This window comes from Rhinolophus hipposideros (assembly GCF_964194185.1).
Source record: "Rhinolophus hipposideros genome assembly, chromosome: 8".
NCBI classification, from domain to species: domain Eukaryota; kingdom Metazoa; phylum Chordata; class Mammalia; order Chiroptera; family Rhinolophidae; genus Rhinolophus; species Rhinolophus hipposideros.
Window position 1 is genome coordinate 64,117,542 of NC_138054.1, and position 14,409 is coordinate 64,131,950.

A 14,409-nucleotide genomic window follows, 5' to 3' on the forward strand; every position below is an offset into this window, starting at 1 on the left:
AATGGGTCCCTGAATAGCTGCAACAGTATTGAAAAAGAACAAAGCTGGAGGAGTCACACTTTCTGATTTCAAAATTTATTACAAATTATAGTAACTAAACAGTGTAGTATTGGCATAAAGATAGACATATAGATTGATGGGATAGCATTTAAAGTCCAGAAATCAGCCCATACATCTATGGTCAATTGCTTTTCAACAAGGGTGCCAAGACAATTTAATGGGGGAAAGAATAGTCCTTTCAACAAATGGTGCTGGAAAAACTGGATATCCACATGCAAAAAAATGAATTCAGACCCCCTAATTCACATCACCTACAAAAATTAACTACAGATGCATCAAGGACCTAAATATAAAACTCTTAGAAGAAAATATAAGAGTAAATTTTCCCAACTTTGGATTTGGCAATGGATTCTTAGATCTGACACTAAAAAGGCACAAGCAATAGAAAAAAGGTAAGTTGAACTTAGTCAAAATTAAAAGCATTTGTATTTCGAAGGACACTATCAACATAGTGAAAGACAACCCACAGAATGTGGGGAAATATTTGCAAATCACATATTTGATAAGGGTCCAGTGCTCCGAATATAGAGCTCTTAAAAGTCAACAATAAAGACATTCAACTTAAAAATGGGCAAAGGACTTGGATATACCCAAGAGAACTGAAAACATGCTCAAAAACTTGCACCTGAATGTTCATAGGCTGAATGGTTTATCCATAATGCCAAAAAGTGGTAACCACCCAAATGTTCATCAACTGACAGATAAAATGTGGTCTATCCACACAACGGAATATTGCGTGGCCATAAAAAGGAAGTACTGACACATGCTATAACATGATCCTTTAAAACACATCCTAAGTGAAAGAAGTCAGATATAAAAGACCACATTCTGTGTGATTCCATTTATATGAAACGTCCAGAATAGGGGAATCCATAGAGAAAGAAACGTAGATTAGTGGTTTCTTAGGACTGGGGAGAAAGGAGAATGGGAGTGACTGCTAATGGGTATGGGGTTTCTTTTTGGGGGATGAAAATGTTCTGAAATTAGTGGTGATGGTTGCCCAATAAACAAGTGTACTAAAACACTCTAGATCATATACTTTAAAAGTGTGAATTTTATAGTATGTGAATTGTATCTTTTTTTTTTTAATTAAAAAAACCCCCTGAAATAGTCAAGAAATAGAGAGGCCAGTAAGGTTGGAGAACAGTGAGTGGTAGGATGCAGTTTATTCATTCATTAAAAATATATATATATATTGTGTGCTTACCCTATGTTCTAGACATTGTGGTAGTTATTAAATACAGCAAAAATCTTTGTCCTTATGTGCTTATATAGCACTTACTAAATGTGACACACTGTACTTACCGCTCTGTGTATATCTACTCAATCTTCATAACAACTCTACAGCAGTATTACTCCCGTGTCACAGATACAGATAGTACAGAGGTTAAACCACTCACTTCAGGTTCGGCAGTCAGGGATCCCATCCTAGTGTGGCTTCTGCAGCTGGGTTATTAGCCTCAAAAATATTCCGTCCAAATGACATTCCCACTAGGCCGGTAGAGAGCAGCTGAGTAGGAGGGCCTAATAGGCCACAGTAGGGCATTCAGAATTTACCTTTTGTGCAAAGGGATGTTATTAAAGGGTTCTAAGCAGGGAATAACTTATAGACATTCCTCTGGCTGGTTGGGGAGAATGGGTCACTGGGAATGAAGAATTCAAGCAGGAGACCCGTCAGGGACTCATGGGATTCCAGGTGAGGTGCTTAGGCCTGCGGTGCTGGCATTCTTTCATTTCATCTTTTCAGTTCTGTGACGTGGGTATTGGTGGCCTCATTTTACAGATGAGGGGAAAAGTTAGGTATCTGGAAGATTTTAAGGCCTCAGAGCCAGTGCTGTTTGTCAAACATCTGATTCAGCTAAATTTCTGAATCTAGGTCCTGTATTTGGTTAATGGTACCTCAAATTGATGTATTCTCTCTCCATGAAGTAGAGAATGTTCTACTTTACAAATGAAGTAACCAAGGCTTAGAGGGCCAGAACCTGGTCTCTTCAACCCCACCCATCTCCCTGACTGAGGCCTTTCTAAAACACACACACACAATTTTTTTTTAACTGTTATTTGTGTTTTTCCAGGACCCATCAGCTCCAAGTCACATAGTTGTTTCAATCTAGTGGAGGGCGCAGCTCACAGTGGCCCATGTGGGGATCGAACTTGCAACCTTGTTGTTAAGAGCCCTGCACTCTAACCAACTGAGCTAACCGGCCGCCCCTAAAACACACATTTGATCATGTGGCTCCTAGGCCAAAAACCTTTTAGTGGTACATTACCGTTTAGATCATTCATGCTCCATGACACTGAATCTGGCTGGAGTCTTCCAGTTCCCAAACTGCCCATGCGCTATGCTTGGTCCCTCAGTCTACCTGGTAAACTTCTATTCATTTCTGAAGACGGAACTGGAGCTGCCCATCAGATCCTTTTCTGCCTAGCAAGCCGAGTGCTTTCGTGTCAGTGTTCCCACAGAATCTTTTAAGGTGCCTCGAGCAGACTAACTGACAGAGCGCCAACTCCTTTCTGCTTATACCTCCTGTCCCCAGGAGAGGGCCTGGGACCTAGTAAGCATCACTGAACAAGACAGAGACTGGAGTCTTCAGCACGTCACTTAACTGCAGGCGTGGATTTGGTCTCCTGGGTGGAATACAGAATCAGCACCATAGAGCTACAGTTGTGTCTTCAGTTCCAGAAGGCTCAGACACATCCCAGGACCTTTCCACACACCACTAAAATGCTGATTTATTTCCTCTTTCTTTATTGTTAGACAATGTATAAACACATAAAACAGAAAACAGCAGGGATCCTCTCGGGCTTCATAAAAATAGCAAGGAAGAGGTTCCAGAAACATTTTTTAAAGTACAAGACATATCAGTGCCCAGACCAAGGGTATGGAAAGCAGGCCCGAGCCAGCATGGAGTGGACTAAAGGCTCCTCCCTCTCCCCAGAGCAGGACAACCCCAGCGACCTCTCCACCAGCAGCCAGTCCACACGGGCAGAATACCAACCAAGGGAAAGCTGCCAGCGAGCCTTCCCCACTCGGAGAGAAGGGCAACACACAGGGTAACCAAGAGCTCCCTCCTCCCATTCTTGCTTGCTCCCCTCAGGGCTACAATTGAGGAAAAGGAGTGTCCCATGTCACTCTGACTCCCTTGCCCTGCTGTCCTGGCCCCAGTGCACCCATACCTGGTCTTTCCCCGCTGAGACCGTGTCCCAGCTGAGGCCCTAACAAGATCCATCAGGTGCCCAAAGTTCACTGGGGAGGGATGAGGTGGTGAAAAGGCTGGGGGTGAAACCAAACATCTTTATTTGCAGTTGTCACTATGGCCGTTTCTTGCTGCTGATTTGTTTGCTGGCCTGCTCTTCCAGCTGCATGGCCAGGCGCAAGGCCTTGACCACATCTGGAAGGAAAGGGAGGGAGGAGGTGCACTTGGGGTTAGTGGGGGTCTTGGAGACACCAACCCTCAGGGCAGCTGTCACCACCTGCACAGGCCCCGTCGTCTAGTTACACCCTGTGCAGCTGTACCCACCTTGCAGAGCAGAGAAGTGCTTGGCTTGCTGGGCCAGGGCCGCCTCTGCCTTGTTCACAAAGCTCTCCAGGTCGTAGTCCGGCTGCTCCGTCATCTCAGAGAGCTCAAGCCAGTGTGGCCCTTGCTGTAATGACACAGAGAGGACCTTGTCAGTTCAACAGTGACTAAACCAATTTAGCAAATTGTTCCTGGGGCCCTACCACCTGCAGTACTGCTGCCATGCAGGAAGCGCTCTCCTCCAGGCCTGGCCACACCCGGCCTCCTGAGCCTCTCCTGCAGACGTCCCTAGGTGAATTCATCCTTTGCCTTACCCCAAACTTGTCCCTGTCCTCTACATCACATGAATGTCATCTGTCCTGATGCCCCAAATCTGACAATACCTTTCTTCTTTCATCTTGTTTGTCCCCAAATCCTACCAACTCCCCCCTTCAAGTGGTTCTTGAACCTCATGCCCTCACTCCAATCCCACGGCCATTGCCACACTCAGTCTGAACACCAACATCTCTCTTGAACTCTTTCTAACCATCTCCTAACTGCTCTGAACTCCTAACTGCTCTACTCACACACTGTCCTCGTGCCCAAACCAGGCTCCACACTATGGCCACAGTGATGTCCCCAAAGCTCTGATGTGACCCTGGCCCCGCTCCGCTGAACTCTCCTCAAAGGCATCCACTGCCCTCATAACGAAGCCCAGGCCTCTGGGATGAACCCGAAGGCCCCTTAGCATCAGGTCCCTGCTGACCTTGCCACAGCCTTAATCTCCCTCCATCATCTGCTCACACCTTTTACTCCGACTAAACTTCTCATTCTTCCTGAAAGTGCCATGTCCTTTTAAACATCTGTACCCCTGAGCATTCCGGGAGGGAGCAATCCCTCCTCAGTTCTAAGCGCCCCATGCTCTTCCTTTCTGCTTTGCACTGAGGACCTTATTGTCAGGACAAACTTTCGGGCCTCCCCCCGCCCCCTAACCCCCTGTTCTTCCACAGCAGGGATGGTGGCAGTGCTGGCATGTACCATTTACTAACGCTGCCCACAGGCGGGGCGCTGCTGAGGGTTTGAATAGCGTATCGCTTAATCCTCAGACAAAAGCATCCTGTTTTTCTCGTTTTAGGGATGAAGAAACTGAGGCCCAGTGAGGCTAAATGAGTTTCAAAGGAAATTGGCTTGTAAATAGAAAATTAGGATTAAGTTTTACTTTAAGACCTCCTATCCATTTCATGTTTTTGTCCTTGGTCTTGGCATAAGAGCTGGCAAATAGAAAGTACTCACCAAACATTCACTGAATAACAAGGCAACGTTCCTGCATATAAATGACCCTCCAAAACCCTCACTCGGGAGTATGGAGGAGAGAGACCAGCTCAGGCTGGGAGGATGGGGGAAAGCCTGTGTGTGCCAGGCTGAAGAAAGGGCTGTGGTAATTAGCCGCCGGAAAAGAACAACTGGATGAATAGGTAGAGAATTAAGGAATGCTAGTGTATAGAGCTGCCTCTTATCATGCCAACCCAAAGACCTATGGGAGCAAAGTCCAGGTCATGTTCAAGGAATGGTGCTGAGCACAGCTGAGGGCCTGTGCTAAGTGGGTACCCAGTCCCCCCTGGGCCGCGCCAGCTCCCCACCTGTATGATCTCCTTGAGCTCTTCCATGGCCCTCTCTTCCAGCTCTCTGATCTGAGTCATGGCTTCATTAAAGCTGGACATCTGAGAAGACAGTTCCTCCTCTTCCTTGGAGAACTAAAGGGGCCAAAAGGAGTGACACAATGATATGGCCCAGTTCCCTCAGTAGGCCATGTTTCTGTCCTGCCTGAGGCCACCCTGCCCCTTACATCGCCTGCGATCAGGGCTCCACTAGAGCTGGCTTCCATCTCTTCTGTTTCCATCTGAGTTGGCTGCTCCCCACTGGGCCCGCTGTGGGGGCTCAGCTCCTTGACCCTGAGGAAACAAGAAGGTCTCAGATCCCAGGGCAACCTCCATGGCACTCACAGGAGTACTGCACCCCTTAAACTGCGAGGTTTGAGGCTTCAAGGGGATGGGGTAGCAGCTTTGCCTTTGGCCTCGAAGCCCTTCGTGTACACTGACTCTCCACCACGGCCTCAAGGGGATTAGGACAGACCTTCTAGCATCATGTCTGAAGCGCCAAGCCTCAGATTCCCGGAAGCGCAGAAGAGTAGACAGCAGGGCTGAGGCCCCAGAGCCTCCGCCCCTCTCTCATCACTGCCCTTCCTTTCCCTGCTCCCACACCCTCCTCCGCACCCCACCTGGCCATAGGGACTGGTACCTGTCTGCATATCTTAGTGTGTTTAAAGTATATTCACAGGAGCTTATGCCCGGTGAGATCATGGCAATCTGCAAAAGAGGGAATGGGTGGTTAAAGGTGGAGGAGGATCGTGGGGACAGGCTGCCAGGAGGAGTCTCTCCAAGACATTGACACCCACATGGTATTGGGGGGAGAGCTCAGTAAGCACCCACTCTGTGCCAGGCAAATTGCTCCATGGGCACTGCAAATTAAGATGCCTTAAATATTGGTTCCCTGCTTTTAAAGGTGCATCTGATTACCCCCTGCTTCTTTATCTCTTTACTGACCCATTCCTCCCACCAAGGTCACACCTTAAGGCTCTGTGGCTACTGCTGGACCCTCAGCTTGCCCAGGCTCAGGGATAATGCCTCAGGGAGAAGGGTGTAGAGCTTAGTCAGAGCTCCCCATTTTCCCCAGGAGGCAGGGGAGAGGATATTCCCTGGAGGGAAAGGAGGCAGACCCTAGCTAGAAGGGCTTGTGGATAAAATAAAGGGAACAAAAGCCACTCAAGACGACAGCCCTTTCCTATCTCCTAGGGGGGGAGCCAAGGAACCTGAGGAAAGCTACAGAAGCTAAGACTTCCCTCTTCTGCTTCCCCAAAGGGCCTTCTGAATTCTGCAGCCTCCTTTCCACCAGTTAAGGAAGGAACGACCTCCCCCATACCCAGAGCTGCATGGAGATACAGTAAAGGGAGTACATCTTTTCCTCCCCTCTTGGGTAGGCAAAGAGGAGCCTGGTGCTGAAAGGCAGGGGGTGAAGCCCAGTCAAGTTAAGAGCCTAGAAACCCAGACAACCAAGGACACCAGGCCTCCTGCCCAGGATAGGACTAAGCACTCCCCACTTACCATGCAGGTCCTTGAGTTCTCCCCGATAAAGGAGTCCCGTAGCACCTGTGTCAGCTTGCTCTCGCGGAACGGGGTGTGAGCCTTGTTCTGTCCTAGGGCCCTGATGCACTCCTGTGGGGCAGCAGGTGCAACTGAGGTCCCTGCCTTCCTCCCACGCTGCCCACTTCCTCCCTCCATGGGCTTGCCTGATACCTTCAGAGCCAGGAGACTTTTGTTGATTTCTGCACCCTCCATGCGAGTCTGCCGGTCAGCACTGGAAGTGTCCGCACCTCGCTCATTCCCTGCCAGATCCACCAAAGAGAACTTGCCATGCAGTCTCCCTTTGGTTCGAAGAAGAATCTGGAAGCAGGCGTGGGAGCGGGAAGAGGTGGAGTTGGCAAATGTCTGCCCAGAGGTCCTGTGGCAAAGGAGGGCAAATTAAAATAAAATAAAATAAAATAAATAAATTATGAAAGAAAAAAAAAAGAGGGCAAAGGAAGGCTATGAGTTTCTGAAGTCACCAGCCACCACGGCACCCCAGTCTAAGCCACCCCAGTCCACAGCAATGAGTTCTAGAGGGACACATGTCAGGATTCTAAGAAAAAGTCCTGTGTCTTTTTGTCCCAGACTTCTGTTCTGTCCTCCCTCGGCAGCAGCTCTCCCTCCAGCTCTGGACCTAGTAAGTTTTCCTGGCAGTCAAAGTACTGGATTCTGTGCTGGGGACTTGGCCAGACCTGGGGGCCCATCAAGACATGGGGAAAGGTGAGTTGCCTCAGTTGCAGGGAACCCAGGGAACGAGGGGTTGTCATGAACTTGACAGAACTTGATGGCACTGCAGAGGGCAGCTTGCTTCCTGGGCCTCCACTAGCTGCCCAGCACTCCATGGCACCACGCCTAGGGAGGGCCCTGGAGGAAGGGCGCCTCCCTACCTCAAGTGACAGGCTGATACCTCATCACCTGCAGTCTAGAACAGACGCAGAGCGCCTGGGTCCCACCAGAGAGGGGGAACAGCAAAGAGAGATCCAGAGAAGTCAGGAAGCCTGCCTTTGGGCTAAGAATCTGGGAATAAAGGCTGCCGTGCTTAGACTTGACACTTTGACTTGCTCCTGATGGGCCTGGGTCATCCGCCCCATTGAGACCCTTAACGCAGAGGCCTTCACAGCCCTGACCACGCTGTGCACACACATGGACTCGCAGCCAGTCTCTGTCCCCTGAGTGGGGCATGAGAAGGCGGCCCTTTCCCCTGCCAGAACTCTGACCTGCAGGCACTGCCTACGTCGATCATCCTGATGACATCGTCCGCACAGCTCACCAGGTGCTCCTGAAGCCCCACCACCTGCACCTGCTGCCTGCCATCCTCCATCACGCGCAGCTTGGCCTTCTTGTTGAGCAGGTCGAACAGCTGTGCCAGGAAGGGAAACAAGGCCAAGGCCATCAGGTGCCGGGCACCCACCTGACTCCTCCCTCCTTCCAGGCCTGACCCAGCTTAGACAAGGGCTGGCAGCAGGATGGCGGGGCGGGGCTGGGCGGGCCAGCACGGCAGCACGTGGGTTCTGAACTGGGCTGCCTCAGGTTGATGCGACTCTTGCTGCTTTACTAGCTGTGTGAGCCTGGGTAAGTACTTAACCACTCTAGGCTTAGTTGTCATCTGCAGAATAGTGACAGTAATACTTCCTTGTCAAGTTGTTGTGATGAACAAATGGATTGAAACAAGGGCTTAGAATAGTGCATAGCACATAATGTCATATTATTAATCAACGTTAGCTATTGTTATTTAGATCCTGCTCTGAGGAAAGCAATTCTGCAAAAATAGAGTGTAGAGCGGTAGGGGGTGGGTGTGTGTGGGTGTATTATACACCACATATATATATATTTATACACACACAGGGGAAGGGGAGATGGATATGAACATGAGAATGAATGTGTGTAATCAGAAGAGAAAGTTATGAAGGAGGTGGGTCGAAGGAGCACAGGGCACACACAATGAAAATCTCTCCTCTGAGAGGGAACCCTGAGGATTCCTGCCATACTGGTTGAGCTGGGGTTCCATCCCACCATCAGATGACCCCCTACCCACCCACATGTCAGGGCAGAGTGGCCCAAAGGCTTCACAGCCCACATGTTGTTTGGCTTCTACAATGTCTAGCCAACCTCAAGGTTTTAGAAAGTTCAGGGGCCCCGACAACATGAATGGACTCCCTGCCAGCTACCTTCCCATTGTAAATCTCGAAGAATGTCACATAGACTTCCAGACCCAGGTTCCGGTAGCGGGGCTGATTCTTCAGGAGGAACACATCGCGGGCTGTGGGCGAGAGCCTGGATTAAGGAAGCAACCTGCCTTTCTGTGCCCGACCCCACTGTAGCAGAACAGAATACTCACAGGCCATCGCATAGATCCCTTTGGATGCATTCTGGGCTTTCCCAGAGAGGTCTCCGCCCATAGTCTGCAAAGGGAAGGAGCAGAAGACCTTGATAAAGGGCCCTTGGCTGAGGCTAGGGCACTACTGGCTCTATCACTACAGTGGGCCACACCAAAGCCAGGAGGCTGGACCTGGTAAGGCCCCTCCCTGCACATGACACAGCAAGCGTATCTGGTGATGGGGCATCTGCACCGAGGGGACTTTCTGCAAGAAACTCACTGTCTTCATTTTCAGGGACCTAATGTTGCACTATGGGCAGGCTCGCTCCCTGCCATGCCCAAATACTCACATATGTCTTGCCACTTCCCGTCTGGCCATATGCAAAACAGGTTGCTTTTCCACCTTGAAAAATTGTGTGTACCAGTGGCCTTGCTGTAAACCTAGGAGAAAGGATAGGGAAGTGTTTCTCTCTCCCCAAAATGTGCGCCGTGGCACATGGTCCTGCTGCGCCCTTCCGCTGCAGAACTCCTGGGGCCTTAATGCCTCCTTCCAAGCACAATCACGCCTCTGCTGCAAAGTGGTCCCACCTGACCCCAGCCCCTTACAAATCTGAAATTTTCCCTACCCGACTGGGGAGGGCTGGACTGGCCTGCCAAGAGCACGCTGATAGCCCACACTCTGAGCCACCAGCCCATCCTCCCACTCTGGAGACACAAAAGGAAAGCCTGAGCTTAGCAGCCGACTTCTAGCATAAGATACACTACAAAGATCAGAGGAAACCCTCTACAGCAGGAGCCTAAAGTATTTTAGGTTTTGTGGTCCACATAGATTTGTCACACTTTTCTAAATATAAAACAATTCTTAGTCTGAAAGCCATATAAAAATGAATTCTGTGCCAAATTTGGCCCAAAAGTTTGTCAACTTCTGGTGTAGTGTTGTCCAATAGAACTTTCTGTGATGATGGAAATGTTCTATATCTGTGCTGTCCAAGAGTAGCCACTTCTCAGCCACATGTGGCTACTGAGCACTTGGAATGTGGCTGGTGTGACTGAAGAATTGAATTTTTAATTGTATTTTAACTTCCATTTAAACTGCCACATGAAGCTAGTGGGTACTATATTGGACAGAGCAGTCCTAGAATTTGCTGAGTCTGTTAAGCCCAGCCCAGTAGGTAATGGGGTGGCTTCTTAAGACTTTGGAAGAACCCTTAGAGCCTGTGCAGCCCAGCCTAGTGCAATGGGTTATACCGTATTTCCCCGAAAATAAGACCTAACCGGAAAATAAGCCCTAGCATGATTTTTCAGGATGACATCCCCTGAACATAAGCCCTAATGCGTCTATTGGAGCAAAAATTAATGTGAGACCTGGTCTTATTTTCGGGGATACACGGGACCTCACTTCTGATCCATTAAAGGATGGGCCACTGAAGCTGCAAAATGGCACATGGCAGCCGAAACGGGACCTTCCTGAAACCAGGAGCCAGAGCCCCCTCTGTGTGATAGCTGATCCACAGAAAACAGGAGAGGAGGCCAGGAAAGGCTTCAGAGTTCAGCATGTCTATGAGCAGTGTTACCACAATATCTTGCATCAAAAAGACAAAAGGGGAGCAGGGTGGGGAGAGGAAGGAGGAAAAAAAGAGGCAAGAGACTAACCGATAGACAACTTCATTTGAAGCCGTTTCATCAAATGCAAAGTCAAAGCAGAATGCCTGGTTCTCCAGGTACTTTGTTAAGTCCACTTTTAACTTGGGCTCATGTACAAACAGGAGACGCTTGCTAGGAATGGAAATGACATCAATTTCTTTCTTGGTCAATTCTGCAGAAGGAAAGTATTTTCAGGGGATGCTCCCTAGACACGGGAACCCTCAGGCCAAAGCCTCTTTTTGACTGAATGGAGTTTACCTTGTTTATTCAGCGGGCGTTTCCTAACACAAACACATATCCTGTGCTCTTCGATCTTCAAGGGGATGAGAGAAGACAACCAACCAACAAAAGGTTAGGACAGTATTAAAGGAAAGTTTAACCAGAACCCCCGCCCCTCCTAATCCCGTATCTGGCCCAGTCAGGAGACAAGATCTAACACTAGGACCCTGCCTCCCCCATTAGTTACTCTGGAGCACAAGAGGGTAGCTCTGAATTTTCTTCCCAGTTTTCTCACTGCCTACAGGAAATTTCAGCCTTTCATGATTATTAATAAGAATCTGGCCACCCTGTGGAAATGGGAGGATGGGGGTGGAAGGGAATTGAAAAAAATCAGACTCTCTCATCCAGGCCTCATTAGCTCCAGCCCACCACAGGATATTTAAAAAACCCTCAAGGGTGAGTGACGATTCCTGAATGCTCTTACACCCTTCAAGAGAAGTGTTCTGTCTCTTAATGGTACACCTACTCAGGAAGGAGAGGGAGAAGCCCTTTGGCTTGACTTACAGGATCAGTCAGAGTAAGTGGATGACAATCCAAAGTAGCCCGAAATTCTTTTATCATCCGGGCAAATTCCCAGTTTGGAAAGGTGTTGTCATACTCCTGTTTGGGTCAAGAGCAAAACGGAAATGACTGCTTAGAAGTAAGTGCTCTCAGGCCTCAGTGCTAAGCAGAAGCAACATCTCTTTATGTGCACATGGCCCATCCGAGTTGACAAAGGCCCACACAATCTCACCCTGGCTCTAGGCTGAGAACTCAGGTACAAAACCCTGGGAATAGAGACTGGTAGGGGCCCTAGGCATGCTCCAAACCACCCTAGGAACAAGGGCGAGCGCCACTGTCCCACATCTTAGGAGATCAGAAGGCTGGGATTCTCCGGGGCAATTAATCCAACTAAGGGGAAATGCTCCAAACTGTAACTCCATTGCAGCACGTCCACCACTTATACACAACTAGGTCGGGGGAAGCAGGCAAGGGCCCAGCAGCCCTGCTAGCCAATGCGCCATGTGATAAGCATGCCTACTGGACATCAGCATGAAGTAGTCCTCTGAGGGCCTCAGAAAAACATCTGACTTATTTGTTTTCGGAATCCTAATGAGACACCACTTAAGCTTCTTGGATACCAGAATTGGAGTCTCAGTAACGCTGGGGTCCCACCATATCCATGTTGCCGTTAACATTGAAGTCAAAGGTACCCTTGCCCAAGAAAGGTACCTGAGCTCGCTTTACTCTCATTTCAGAGTTCTGGGCCCGCTTCTCTTCTCGCTTGCTCTTCATTTTTTCCATTTCCTTCACAATACATGATTTCCTCCGAACTAGAAGGGGGATAAAAAACATTATTTTACTTGTCTAGGCCAGCCAGCCTGATCTTCCCTGGCTGTTGTACTGAGTCCTGGACTGTTCCTAGGACTAGGCCTTCTCTAAACCCTTGCTCTTAAATCACCATATGCAAGGAGAAGCAGCAGTACATGTGATTCTTGGGATGGCCAAACCTACAAAGTAAAGATTAGCTAACGTGAGCACTCCAGGTCTAACCAAGCTCTCTCCACACTTCTGTGGCATTTTCTCAACAACCAGAAGCAGTGAAACCATCCCTGCTTGGTCTTGATGGTCATTCTGGACAGTTTTTCAGGTGTCAGCCAAGACTATAACTGTGACGACACCTCAATTACATTAGAAGGCGCCTGCCAGCTTCTGGTGACAGGGTCACCTCTTATGAAAGATTCATTCCATGGCCATAGGGAAATCTGCCCCCATGTGACAAACACAATTTGAACATAGGTGCCAAGGCAGGTCGGGTTTGAGACAGAATGTAACTATGTTTCCTACACAGGGAACAGGGCAGCAGACAGCTCAGAGTGTCTACCTGAGTTCCCAGGGTTTGCAGAAGAGCTGCCTCGGATGGAATGGACTTGTTCTTCCACTTCTGCGCTGACTATCGCCAATGGTACTTCAGCCACTGCAGGGCAGGAGGGCCTAGGGGGACCAGCTGTGGGGAAACAAGAGTCATGGGAAAAGCAGGCAGGCATACTGCAGCTGTGCTCAGCTGAGCCCTAATGGACCAAGAGGAGGGCTGCTGACTGCCAGCTCAGCAAGGTCTTAGGCTCCTACAGCGTGAACAGAGCTTGGGTTTTTCTCTTCACCTCAGCCCACAACCTGAACTTGACCAGTATCCTTGCAGGGGCAGGCTCCTGGGGACAAAAAAACCATACAAAGGTGCTGAGTAGCTCAGTGTAGGCTCCACACACAAAGGGAAAAGCCTTTAAAGGCCTGAACTCTTTAGACTTGACCCAAGTGTGGGTTCTTCGCCAGCCCTTTCTACTCAATTGGGAGAAAAGCCAGGCCTTTCTGACTTCTCAAAAGCCTTGGAACCCATGTGGTTAATGGGACAGAAAAGCCAGGAATAATGGGAACCTGAGCAACAACTAACCACACTGATTCAACCCAGAAAGGTACAACCCATGATGACTCTTTACCTCCCATACTTGGTCGTGACTCTTTTTTTACCTTCATTTTATTAGAGCTGAATTTGATATACGTACTATGTAATGATTGTGTATCTTATAAAATTTGCATCTACTTTATGTACCTAATAAAAGCTGACAATTAAAGATGTTTTAAAAATTCCATACACATAAAGTCCAAAGAGAGTAAAATCTAATTCATGCTTTCAGAAGTCAGGATTATAGGTACCCTTGGGGGCTTAGGAACTGGAAGAGAGCCTAAGGGGGACTTTTGGGTGCTGGTAATGCTGTTTGATCTAGGTGTTGGTTACATGAGTGTGTTCAGTTTGTGATATGTTTACCCAATGATATGTTTCCTTTTCTGTATATACTGTACATTATGTTTCAATAAAGTTAAAAAAGTAAAATGAGATTAATTTCCAGATAAGGGAGCAATGGGGCAGCAAGAGAACAGTACTGAAGCCAGGGGAGTACAGAAATTAGGATATTACCAAACAGGTTCAGGGCAATATGTGAGATGCTGCTCCAAGGCCTCAAACAGGGAGAACAGATTCATTACTCACTGGGAACTGGAAACTGCTTGCGGGAATTTGCAGGCGCAGGCAGCTCCACCTCCATATCATTCTCCTGAGTGGGAATGCGAACCTCTGAGACAGTGGACATGCGAGTGGAGCGGCTTCGGAGACCTGGAGAACCGGGGGCAGCAGCCAATCAGGGCAGCACGATCAGGAGGGCCGATGGGGGCAACCCTCCAAGATTCTATACGGGTGAGATGGGTCCTGACCACTAGGAGAGGAGCCCACCACCTTTCCATTTCTTCTGCATGAGGAAAGGAAAAACTAGAAAGGCTAAGTACTAGTGACCCCAAAATGAATTTGTTCACATTCTGCAAATCTGAGAGCTCCTGAGGACAAGTATATCTTCCACAAGAGCATCTGTCTTGAGTAAATGGAGGGACCCATAGCCAA

At 48.7% G+C, this 14,409-nt stretch overlaps 1 protein-coding gene across 3 annotated transcripts; it reads right to left on the bottom strand.

Annotated features, from left to right (window-relative positions):
• Positions 1–3,318: 3,318 nt before the first annotated feature.
• Positions 3,319–14,119, bottom strand: KIF2C (kinesin family member 2C). Of its 3 annotated transcripts, none has more exons than XM_081056024.1 (17): positions 14,005–14,119; positions 12,844–12,966; positions 12,192–12,292; positions 11,484–11,579; positions 10,959–11,013; positions 10,710–10,872; positions 9,407–9,497; positions 9,078–9,141; positions 8,908–8,999; positions 7,957–8,099; positions 6,911–7,115; positions 6,719–6,829; positions 5,856–5,923; positions 5,404–5,509; positions 5,198–5,311; positions 3,582–3,705; positions 3,319–3,452 (listed from the first exon to the last, which is right to left on the bottom strand). In XM_081056024.1, the coding sequence occupies exons 1-17, from the start codon at positions 14,102–14,104 to the stop codon at positions 3,373–3,375; spliced, it is 1,836 nt and encodes a 611-aa protein (XP_080912150.1). In that variant the 5' UTR covers positions 14,105–14,119; the 3' UTR covers positions 3,319–3,372. The 3 variants fall into 3 exon arrangements, with proteins under 3 accessions (XP_080912150.1, XP_080912152.1, XP_080912151.1); XM_081056026.1 differs by having other exon boundaries at positions 5,198–5,302; positions 12,844–12,953; positions 14,001–14,119; XM_081056025.1 differs by lacking the exon at positions 12,844–12,966.
• Positions 14,120–14,409: the final 290 nt, after the last annotated feature.

Excerpts from the sequence above, each read along its gene's own strand:
- KIF2C (XM_081056024.1), bottom strand. The coding sequence starts at position 14,104 with ATGTCCACTGTCTCAGAGGTTCGCATTCCCACTCAGGAGAATGATATG. Across the intron at positions 12,967-14,004 it reads CAAGCAGTTTCCAGTTCCCA|CTGGTCCCCCTAGGCCCTCC; the intron begins GTGAGTAATGAA and ends GTTTCCCCACAG. Across the intron at positions 11,014-11,483 it reads CACTTACTCTGACTGATCCT|ATCGAAGAGCACAGGATATG; the intron begins GTAAGTCAAGCC and ends ATCCCCTTGAAG.